At 37.7% G+C, this 12,502-nt stretch overlaps 1 protein-coding gene across 1 annotated transcript; it reads left to right on the top strand.

Annotated features, from left to right (window-relative positions):
* Window positions 1–610: 610 nt before the first annotated feature.
* On the top strand, window positions 611–12,052 carry LOC136240889 (uncharacterized). The gene is made up of 2 exons (XM_066031957.1): window positions 611–685; window positions 10,499–12,052. Exon 2 carries the CDS (start codon window positions 10,518–10,520, stop codon window positions 11,919–11,921), a length of 1,404 nt encoding a protein of 467 aa, XP_065888029.1. The 5' UTR covers window positions 611–685; window positions 10,499–10,517; the 3' UTR covers window positions 11,922–12,052.
* The last annotated feature ends 450 nt before the right edge of the window (window positions 12,053–12,502 follow it).

Below are 12,502 nucleotides of genomic sequence, written 5' to 3'. Positions count from 1 at the left end.
GGGCGGAATTCAGCAACGAAACAACAATGAAGTGACTGCTCAGTTAGAGTATTTTTTGTGTGAATTACTGACTGTTCTATTAGAGTATATCGATCAGTACTATACACTCCGCCCATTTCTTGCAGGTTTTCACTGATAAAATACTTAGATAGTTAGATCTAGCACACTTGTTGCAGCCCAATATTTGTTTCTGAAATCCAGGTTTTTCAAATAGTTGATGCGGGCATTTTCCCAAATTTCACATTCTCCAAAAAAGGATGCGGGCGGTGGACCAGAAACATAATTACCAATTGGAGTGGCCTTATAGAGTTTATATATAGTAGTGCATGGCTATGTTGTTAATCAAGAATTTTCTTTTTTGCATGCAAAACTATAGGTTTCACTTCTATATCTAGAGATCGGGGAGGATGGGAGTGCCATATCTATGGTGCCATTAAGGCCGGAATAGTGAAAAGAATTAGTAGACAAATTCAAGACAAATTGCGCACGCATGCAAGTGACAACTCCACTTAGGAGGTATATAAGCTTATATTATTAAGACTATGTAGCTAATGCAACTTTTTTCGGTATCGATAAAATATCGATAATGTATCGTTTCTATATCACATGACAGACTACAAAAAAAAAAAAAAAAGCGAATCGAAACCTAGAGGGGTTTGAAGCGAGTGACGATCGAGCTTGCAAAGTGAGTTTATCTGTGACGTTTCAAGTTTGTACTGACGTCAGTGTTTCTGTTCGAATCGCGTTGAGTGGGTCGTGACTGTAACTCTGCTTTAGCGTCGTGGAAATATCCGATATATATAGCGGTCGGCTTGATGTGACCGAGCCTCTTGCAAAGCCTACGATCACGCGCTCACGACCCACGCGCGATTCAAACACTATAGCTACTGCAAAGTTTATAGCTATGCATGCCGGCGTGCATACATGTGATAACCCAGGACGAGCGTATTATTATTATTTGTGTGTGCTGTGCAGAAATCAATGTGATTATAACGCACAGGTGTAATTGTGATAATTATCTAAGAGGGTACAAAACTGATCGTGTGTGGCGGAGTTGACTATATGAGGGGGGATTGAGTTCCACAGTTTGATTGTCGAGGGGGAAAAGGAAAATTTAAAATATCAATTCTAGTATCTAGTTGGTTGAAGTAGCCATTTCTCAAGAAGGGTGGAATAGGAATCAAACAATCATTTGGAATACACACCAGGTTGTTAGTGATTTTATACATCGTCTGTAATTTGGTTCTGTTCCTCCTGCTTTTTAGGGTAGGTAAGTTAAGATTTTCTAACATTAATGAAACACTTGAGAATCTAGAGTAGTCCTTGTAACATAACCTTGCTGCTGATCGTTGAACCGCTTCTAGAAGATTTGTGTTGGTGATGTGTGGTGGTCCCATACAGGAGAAGCATACTCTATTACCAGTCTCACCATAGCTTTATAACAGTCAAGTTTGGTATTAACAGGACAGTGGTATAAGTTGCGATGTAAGAAGGCGTTGACTTTGGTGGCTTTGCTTGCTATCTGCTTTATATGTTCATTCCAAGAAAGGGTCTGGTCAAAAATTAATCCGAGATATTTGGCATGGATGACTTCCTTTATTGAGTGGTTGTCAATATAATAGATGTTAGGTATGATGTTCTTTTTGTTAGAAATCCTTAAAAATTTACACTTCTTAGGATTAAATATCATCTGCCATTTGTGTGACCATTGTGTGAGAAGATCAAGATCTCTCTGTAATACATAACAGTCTTCTATGGAATGTATGTTACGGTAAAGAATAACACCATCAGCATATAGTCTAATCTTGCTTTGTACTTGTAAAGAGATGTCATTAATAAATAAGAGAAATAACAAGAGGGCTAAAACAGTGCCCTGTGGAGCACCAGAAAGAACATCAGATGAAGAGCTTTGTTTATTATCAAGGATTACTCTTTGTGAACGGTTACTAAGAAAATTCTTAATCCATGTAAGTGGAGTGCCTCTGATACCGTAGTGATGTAACTTGTAAAATAGTCGGGAATGGGGAACTTTGTCAAAAGCTTTGCAAAAATCCAACAGTAATACATCACATTGTCCTCTTTCATTCAGACACTGGGCAAAGTCATGTGTTGTTGTAATCTGTTAAAACTTGATGGCAGTCTAAATGTTCAAATATGCAAGAGTATAGAACATGTTCTAGTATTTTGGAGCAAATACAAGTTAGTGAAATTGGTCGGTAGTTGCTGGGATCATCTTTTTTACCTTTCTTGTATATAGGGACAAATGAAGCAGATTTCCAATGTCAGGTAGCGACCCCTGGTTCAACGAGGCCTGGAAAATCAAACATAGGGAAGGGGCAATCTCATTTGCAACCTCTTTAAGGAAGTAGGATGGTAGGTTATCAGGACCCGCAGCCTTATATGGTTTTAGATTAAGCAATAGTTGAGTGACACCTTCTAGGTGTATGTGGATTTGTTGGATATCAGGAAGCGGTTCACCTTCAAGAGTGGGAATGTTAGATGAATCATCTTGAGCATAAACTGATAAAAAGTAATCAGCGAATGCATTCGCTTTGGATAATGAGTCAGTGTGGGTTTCTCCTCTGTAGTTAATCGGGCCAATGTTAGTTTGGTCAAGCCGCCTGCTTTTAATATAGGACCACAATTTCTTTGTGCAATTGTTTTCTGCATCAATAAAGCTAGATATGTAATTGTTAAAGGCCTTATGGCACTCTCGTTGCGTAAGTCTTTTGATGTCATAGTAAGATGACCAATCATCTCGGTGATTTGTCAATCATGCATGATTGTACACTCGCTGTTTCCTATGAGTGAGCCGTTTGACATGATTAGTGATCCAGGGTTGATGGAATTTTGATGAGGAAGTTTTGGTTGGTATTAACTTCAGACAATAATCACAAATGTCAGCAAATTTGTTCCATAGCACATTGACAGGGGTAGAAACTGAGTAGCTGGACATGTAATCTTGAATGAGCAACTGCATATTCTGTCTGATGATGTTAAAGTCTGCTTTTGACCACAAATAAATTAGTCTCTTGGAGGGGTCTTGGAGGTGAATGTTTATGGAAGCCTTAGTAAGAACAGCTTCATGGTCACTTATACCCCCAATAGTTTCACATGACTGCATGGTAGCAGGTTGATTAGTGACAAAAATATCTAAAATGTTGTTGCCTCTAGTAGGGGAGTCCACCATTTGTATTAGACCGTTATTATTGAGAAAATCAAGGAAGGTGTTGTTAAACACTAAGGGGTAAGCATGACCCTCAACAAAGTTGTCCTCCCAGTTGATATCCGGGAGGTTAATATCACCTGCTATCCACAAAGTAGCATCTGAATGGTTTCTCTTAATAGACTCAAGCTGTTTGCAAAGGTCATCAAGGTAATTGATGTTACTGGAAGGAGGACGGTAAACTGAGCAAACAATTAGTTTGGAGTTGTTTGGGAGACTTATTTGGCAAGCAGATAATTCAGAAGTGTTGTCAGGTATATCTACAGCAGAGGAGATGAGGGACTGGTGACATGCCACAAAAGCACCACCATAACCATCGGCACGATCTTTATGGTAAACATTGTAACCTGTTGGGAATACTTCACTAGATGAAATATCTGAATTTAGCCAAGGTTCTGAACCAAAAATGATCTCAGGACAGTTGTATTGATAAGGTTCATAAAGGATTCTCATTTTGAAAGTAAAGATTGACAGTTTGGTAATAACAGGGGAATCACTTGTTGGAGAATTAGTTACAGGTTGAGGTGGAAGGGGGTAATTATCAGTGCAGGGGCCACTTACTGTGGCCTCTGCACTATTTCCCATTTTTTATCATATATGTATTCTCTCCTTTATTCATCTCAGCAAGTTGCTGACGTAGTGCTTTATTTTTCCTCTGCTCAAGAGAAGTATAGTCAGGAGTTATGAAAATGTTACGAACCTTTGGGGGATTGTTGGATGATCGAAACTTTAGCTTATTCTTCAAGATGGAGGCCTTTTCCTGGTCAGAGCTGAGTGAGATTTTAAGTAATCTAGGTTTTGAGGATCGTTTTCCTAGACGGAAGGCCTTGTCAATAGTAACTGTGGCTCCCAAGTAGGTTCGAAACAGGTCTGCACATCTTTCAACATCGTGTGTTTTCCTAGTTTTACCATCTTCAGCAGAGGATTCTTCTATATTATGTACAATTATGTTGAGTCGTCTTTTTTCCTTTTCTTTTTGTTCAGTGGTAATCGAAGCTGCAATATTGACAACTGATTCTTCTGAAATTTGTGATGGAGGATTGGATGGCCTGGGTGTGTGGGTAGGTTGCTCAGTGATGACATCAGATAGGGATTTGTGGTGTTTCCCTAATTGTGATTCGATGGATTCGATGACCTCAGTTATCTTGTTTTCAACTGCATCTAGTCTGGAGTTCACATTCTGTTCCACAGATTGAAGTTTTGCATTATCCCGTGACTGGTTATCATATCATTGCATAGCAGCAGGGAGCATATAGTGCAGTGTAGCGCTCATTTCTTTTTGTGTGTGGGTGGGGATACTACTGAGGCCGGAAAGACTGAGTGTTGATCGTTCTTTTGGCTTGCGCTTCTATAGGATCGACTTCATACATCCACTCCAATAAACAGTTCTTCTTCCCGGCAATCAGAAGCTGCACCAGAACGCTAATGCCGCAACAGTATATTTTTAATTAATTAATTTTTAAAATTATATGTAATGTAGCTACAGGACTCGACAAGTGAGTGTAAACGTACATAAAGGTGTAGTGTGTGTGCAAATATCATTAACAGTTAATTAGATCTTTAAAGTTTTGTAACATTGTGCAATTAATTATAGTATCTGGTAATTTATTCCACAGTTTAATTGCATCAGGGTAGAAGGAATGTTTAAACGAATTAACTCTGGTAAATAGTTGCTTAAATCTATTTGAATGTCCTCGGGTGGGTAAATTATTCTTGATAAGTGAGTTCCCTATATCAATTTCAACAAGATTATTAACAATTTTGTAGATCATTATCAGTCTCAGGTTTTCCCTTCTAACTTGAAGTGTTGTCCAGTGCATCCTATTTAACATGTTAGTGACACTAGAGTACATTGAGTAATCATTACATACAAATCTTGCTGCTTTCCTTTGTACTCTTTCTAGTTTATCAATATTAGTCATAGTATAGGGTGATCAAACTACACAAGCATACTCTAATATGGGTCGCACTAAAGTAAGATAACATCTTTCCCTTACATTTGCTGGACATTGTCTTAAATTTCGCTGCAGAAATGCTCGGACATTATTTGCTTTGTTGGATACAAAATTAACGTGGAAGTTCCAAGAAAGTGTTTCGTCGATATGAACTCCCAAATACTTTGCTTGTGAAACTTGCTGAATCTTATTATTGTTTATGAGATATTGTGTAGCAAAGGGTGAAGATTTGTTAGTTACTCTTAAGTATTCACATTTTACAGGATTAAAATTCATCATCCAGCATTCAGCCCATTGCTGTAGCATGTTGATATCCTCTTGTAGGATTTTACTGTCCTCTGGAGAATGAATCTCTCTGTACAGAAGAGCATCATCTGCGTACAACTTTAAAGTGGACTTAATTTTATCAGGCATGTCATTCACATAACAAATAAATAATAAAGGACCCAATACTGAACCTTGGGGGACTCCTGAAATAACCTCAGCTGTGCTGCTTAGCTGACCATTTACTGTAACCTGCTGAGATCTGTTCATAAGGAAGGACTCGATCCATCGCAGCAATTGGCCATTAATACCATATGAACTTAGTTTGTGAACCAATCTAGTGTGTGGTACAGTGTCAAATTCCTTAGCAAGATCCAAGAGTATTACTCAACTTGAGTCCCCTTATTTAGGGCTTCTGCCAAGTCATTAACAGTCGCAACAAGTTGAGTCTCACATGACCTGTGCTGTCTAAACCCATGTTGTTCATTACATAATATCTTGTGTTTGTTAAGGTGATCATAAATAGACGATGATATTATATGTTCTAGAGTTTTACATAGTACACAGGTAAGCGATATAGGTCTGTAGTTAGATACTAAGGATCTTCCTCCTTTCTTATATGCAGGTACTACTTTGGCTTTTTTCCATTCATTTGGAACTCTTCCCTGATTGATTGATGCTTGATATAGTAAAGTCAATGATGGAGCTAGTTCGGCAGCTGTTTCTTTTAGAAATCAAGTAGGTATATTATCTGGTCCACACGCTTTACAAGGATCTAGACTTTGGAGAAGTGAAAATACTCCCTCAGTAGATACTTCAATAGGGTCAATACTTGGATAGTCAGTAACTGGTAAACAGGGGAGAGGGCTGTTATCTTCCTGTGTGAATACTGAGCCAAAGTAGTCATTAAATGATTCTGCTTTACTGAGGTCATCATCAATAGCTCTTCCATCCACCTGTAATGCAGGAATACTATAGCTAGTTTGGTCATTACGCTGGCTATTTATTATGCACTTGTCAATTTCATGCCCCACCCCCAGGCGTACCCACACCCCAAGTGGTGATTGCTTCTTGTCCCCACCCCTAGGGCAATTGACAGTTGTCCAATTCACTGACCGATATTCGGTAGTTGCATTTCTAAACAATAAAATTGCACTCGCTATAATTTTACTTGCTACAGGTGTATACCAGGTTAATTACTAGTCGCATGCGTGAAATATGCGCTTAGTCATCCTTAAGGTGTTGTCAAATCCCCTACTAGTGGAGGGTGGGGACATAGTGGGGATTTGACAGCCGATTTAGCCTCATGATCAGTAGTGGGGAATTTGACACCACGATTTGTCAATTCCCCTGTATTCGGGGGAGATGAAATTGACAAGTACATTATAGCTTTACTGCATGCACATACAAAATTACAATTAAAATTGGAAGTGGGTAGACTATACTGAACCGAAAGGCTTTTTTTTCGTGGATAACACAAAATAACTAATAGTCATCCATTTACACTGTATGTTAGGGTTGGTATGCCCCCAGTACCGTATTTGACTTTAGGGCGCACGTCTAGTAGTTCCCCCGATTCAACTTTAGGGCACGCATCTAGTAGTATACTGGCCTAGCACACCGGCAGTCCAGGGTTCGAGCCCTGGATGAATTTTGTGTGTGTTTTTCTTGTTTTAGTAACCCTTTTTTGTCTAAGTTTACTGTTGGTTCAATAGCGGGTAGATCTACGGCTTATTGAACCAACTCAGTATCCACTGCCATTAAAATTATTGGTGTGCATGCTGAAGATGCCAGCAACTAGGTGCTGACAAGAAAAAAATAGAACAGTCATTTACTGTAAGTTGATTAACGTTTGTGGGAATGAGTTCTTTGGAACATCAATAGCATGGACACAGAATGTGAATTGTGCAGGTTCTTTCAGAGTTGGCAATGAGATATCTATAGCCGGTAGGTGTTAGATGTTCAATACACCCTTTTTCTTCCACTCACACACAAAAGGGCTGGAAAGTGAAAAAGCAGTCTGGCTTACATAGGATGATCGATCAGCAGGCACATGCTTCATCTGGCATATGTTCCTGTGATGCGGTGTTATAAATTATTGGAGGTATACTACAAAAAGTCATCCAACTAGCTACATAGTATACTGATATGAAAATTTCATGATTTTTTCATTAGCTACAGCTGGCTAATTTTTGTACACAACAGTTCTGTTATAATTTTGATGCATTGTTTGGTGTTGTAGCTAAGGCAAATAAATAAATTTCTGATCATGATTTGTACATATATAGCCCAGACTATAGCTACCTATAGGCATCAAAATCTAGTAGCAAATTTCACTACTAATTTCTGCCACAGTATGCTCACTATTCTTAAGTAGTGATTAAGTTGCAATGTTCCGTAAATTTTGTATAATTTTTCTTCATGAATATGAGTGATTGATCAAACAATTAGATCATTTGCAGGGTTTTGGGGGCAAGGAATACAATGGTTCAGTTAGTTTTCTGCTACAAATGTATTTGTGTGGTGTTTTATGCCAATTATAAGATTATTTTACAATATACATGTAGTTACCACAAAGTTACGTATGTTCCCTTTGCAAGAAACAGCTCACCATTACACCACGATGAACATTTTTGTCCATCAGTATTACTACGCTAAAAGTCAGTGAATTTGCATCACAAGGAGCTTATCTCTTTGCTGCACCATTTTGGTGGCTGTCAAGGAGCTGTAACAAAAAATTATATAAGCAGCTATAAATCAACAGTACAATTCCTTGCTTGCATGCACATTGTATTTTTGGGTGGAGTTGACTGGTACAGAGTGTTTGCACTCCACTATGTGCTTGCTGTTTTGCCATCCGTATAAAATGCTAAATGCATGCAACTATTTAGTGGCCTTCTATGGAGGTGACCTTTATTCAGAGGGTCTTGCAAGTAAGGTTGCACTGAGGTCCATGTACTAAGGTATTTATAACAGAAAACAGAAGTTCAAAATGCTTTTGCAAAGCTGAGGTATAAGCATTTGTTAAATTGTGCTATTTTTGGGACTTTTTCAATGGAAAGACACGGAGAAATATTGCCTATTTTGAAGGACAAAATTGCTTATAACTCCACCACCCATGACGGATTTTTAAAAACTTAGTGTTTATGAGATCCCCAGGGAGCACTGCACAAGGCTATACTACATAAAAATCATTTCAAAGATTCTCCAGGAATTGCTACTTTAAGTAGTGATGTTCCCTAGTCTTTTGTAGTGACACTTACTACATAGTAGTGAATGTCATTACAAAATTATAACATCACTACACAACAAATGAGTGTTGTGGCAGACATTAGTAGTGACATTCACTATTAATATGTACATTTAGTAGTGACTTTCACTAGTTTGTTTTTACTGTGTATACGTAGTTCGTTTTTGGTGGGTACTGTGTAAGCAACAGAAAACTCAGCAGTTAGAAGGTGTTTTAAGGAGGTTACGTTTATTCTACCAGCAGTGCTGCCTAGATAGCCACTGTTGTTGGCTCATGCATGGCCAGTTTGTCTAGCATATTGTATAAACAGAGGATTATATAATCATAAACTCTCCCCAAATTAATCTGTGCAGAGCATTGCATAGATCTTATCAAAGATCTTATCAAAGAAACTGGTTTATGCAGAATGCTTCATGATCATACCATTCACCATGAGCTGGGTCTGGTACTCTGTAATGGATAAATAAATCATGAATTGTGATCATTGGGCAAATTGTTTACAGTGGCTTAATTCATCTACATGATTTGTTGTAACAATTCATGTCATTAAACTTCTGTTTTTTTTCCAAACTTCTTAATACAGCATATACAGACTTGATACATTAGGTTTCACTAGCTATTTCAGAACAGAACAACACATCTCCTTTGTTGTAAACATGGTCAGATCAGAATGTACAGTGTATATGCAAGACACTGCAAGCATCAAAAACAGTCACAGTATTTATTGTTCTACCACACGCACCAGTGCTCTAAAGACATTCTAATCATCAGAGCAGATAGTCACACAGTGACTAGTTGACTCTAATAATAGTTAATGTTGCTGTTAGGACTCGACATTAATAGTTGCAATTATGAAATATTGATGTGAGAAATCAACAGCACTGAGGTCATTACTCTAAAATGTAACTCGTTTACATAATACTTGTTATGTATCTAAACAATGTGATGCACTATACTGTTACATATCACTTCCAGAGAAAAGCAACAAGTTCAGTGTGTTGTAACTAGTAATAGTCTTACATTTGTTACAAGCTATAACCATTACTAACCTAGAACTATACAAGTGACATGAGTGAGACACTTATTTCTCTGGTGTAGTTCAGCCACACAACAAGATACTTTGCTGTAATGTCTTAATTGGTCTCAAAGGCACTCCACATGCACTATCACTCTAGTTCATGCCTGCAATGCTGTCAAGTCCCAAAATACAACCGGGATGCAATCCACATTAAAAATAACAATAAAAATGAAGTAATGTGTTATTTTCAAGATGCTTGTTGAGACTTGATTTGCCTGAATTGAATTGGTGTCTGCTTCAAAGTCTGCTCTGTTGGGAACTCAGACAAGTTCTTCAGCTCTCAGGTTTAAGGCATACCTGAGCTGATTGACTGATTTTGCAACAGTTACATTCACTATTTTCTAGTGCATTGGTGTGTTTTATGTAAATAATAATAACAATTTCCGGAGGTAATGTTACTCGTTACTCTGTTATGCAATGTCTTGTTGCTGCAAAAGTAATATTATTACATAACACGCTATTTTGTAAAATCTCTGGGCATTAATTTTCTAAGCATAAAACAAATTTTGTGCAGTTCACGCAGAAATATTTTATCATGAAAATTTGTTTGCACAAGAATAAAATGATACTGCAAGTTAATTTGATGGCCAACTGATGAATGCAGTTAAAACATAGACACATGAAATGTGTACTTTTAACTAGCCATGCATGAAATGATATATACATAAATAGCTGTATGTTTACTGTTATAGGTTGTCTGTATAATATTGAATGTGTTTTTACAGTTCTCTTATTCACATTACAATGGGTGTGCACGTGCTTATGCTTTTACTGGCCATTGCAACCTGTTCTGATGCTGCATCACTTGAGCCAACATGTGTCAAAATTGATGAGTGTTCATGTCACTTAACGGGAGTGGAACAACCTGGAGTGATTGATTTACATAGCCTGGTTAGTGGTGAACACGAGCCAACTTTTACCATTCAAGCAAAATCTGAACAAACTAACCTGACATATAACTACTCTTACAATCCATGCATGATTTTCTCCACTAATAGTTGTCCAAATACTAGTATGTGTCAGACCGGTGATAAAGTGGAATCATACAACTTAGGAAATCTTGAAACTGTTGAGTTTGTGTTTCGAGTCACTTCTGTCTTTGCAGTTTATCACTCTAAACATGATGACAAACATGGACAAAACAGAACATCAGAAGTGGAGTTGATATGTGATGAAGATGAAATGAAAGGAAGATTTGAATATGATCATGAGCTTAGTGAACGTCATTACATGTTTAAGCTTTTCACTCAATGTGCCTGTCCTGGAAAGTGTACATCTTCACAAACTGAATGTCAAGCTAAGGATTTGTGTAGTTGCGAAATGTCAGATGGATCTGGTACAATTAACCTTCATTCCCTTGATAATGCAACAAGCCCACTAAGAGATGAAGCAAGTCCAACAAATACCTTTCTATACAATCCTTGTTCACCTATCACTAAACCTGACTGTAAGGGTAACTCACTGTGTGAAGAAAAAGGAGATGATCTTGTTGGTTTAGGTATGGCAAATTCTGCAAAATTCGTACAGAATAACAATCAACTTAGCATACAATATACTGGGCCAAATGGCAATATGTCATATGTAAATTTGTTTTGTGATGAGAACCAAAGAAATAAGCCATTCTGTAGAGCAGTTGGCAAAGGAAACATGTACGATCTCTACAGTGTGTGTGCCTGTCCTAATGGTTGCAGTGGTCCACCATCAAATGGAACATGTGACCAAACTGACTCATGTACCTGTAAGAGCACTAGTGATGGTGCAGTGATCAACCTTCATGATCTAGACAACCCATCTACACCACTGACTGCAGAAGACAATGAAGGTTACTTTTACTACTACAATCCTTGCAGTGGAATAAAACTACAGAACACTTTAGGAAAATGTAATGGAGTGGCTGCCTGTCAATATGATCCCTACCATGGTTTGTACTATGATATTGGAAATATTGGCCCCGAAATACATTACAATGCTACCTCAAAGTCTTTTACATTTCATTACACTGGAGGTCAAGAAAATCGTTCTTTTGATGTGAGGATGATATGTGATCCTGATGTTGCTAGTACAATACTTTTGCCAGATGATGATATACCTAAAGGTGTTACTATGTATCCTCTTAAGCTAATTTCCAAGTATGCATGCCCACAGTAAGCAAACATTATTTTGTCCTTTTTCATAACTGGACGTTAGATGTAATTGTATGTATGAGAGTGTCCACTTTTGCTCGCAATGTACTTATAAATTTAGTTCCATTATATACTGCATAAATGATTTTGGTCATAATTGCTATTGGTTATTACTTTATTACTGTAGTTAGACTACTTATGTATACATGTACACAGCTAATGCTGATAAATTTTGCATAAATTTTGCAGCAACCATTATGTGTTGCAATTAGAACTATGGCACTAAAAGCTTTGTACAACCAGCTATTGTAGTATGGAACAGATTGATCGATTATACTCTTTACAGTTTACATGGTATGGTTTACAGAGTTTACACATTATAATTTGTGTCACATGACTTTACTAAAATAATATTATACCAAAACCTATTCTAATGTGCTTGGCCACACAAAGTCAAGTAGCCACATGTCTGTGGCTCAGTAAAGTCATCATGTTATCACAAAAGTACTTTTCCCACCAGCATGATTGTGTGTGCCGGTCCTGCAAATAGTTAGGCATGTGGGCACATCAAGACTCATAGTGAGTACAGCCAGGGGGATCTACTTT

The sequence above is a fragment of the Dysidea avara genome, chromosome 12 (genome assembly GCF_963678975.1).
Source record: "Dysidea avara chromosome 12, odDysAvar1.4, whole genome shotgun sequence".
Taxonomy (NCBI): Eukaryota; Metazoa; Porifera; class Demospongiae; order Dictyoceratida; family Dysideidae; genus Dysidea; species Dysidea avara.
The sequence above is the reverse complement of the archived record's forward strand: the minus strand, read 5'-3'. Positions and strand labels throughout refer to the sequence as shown.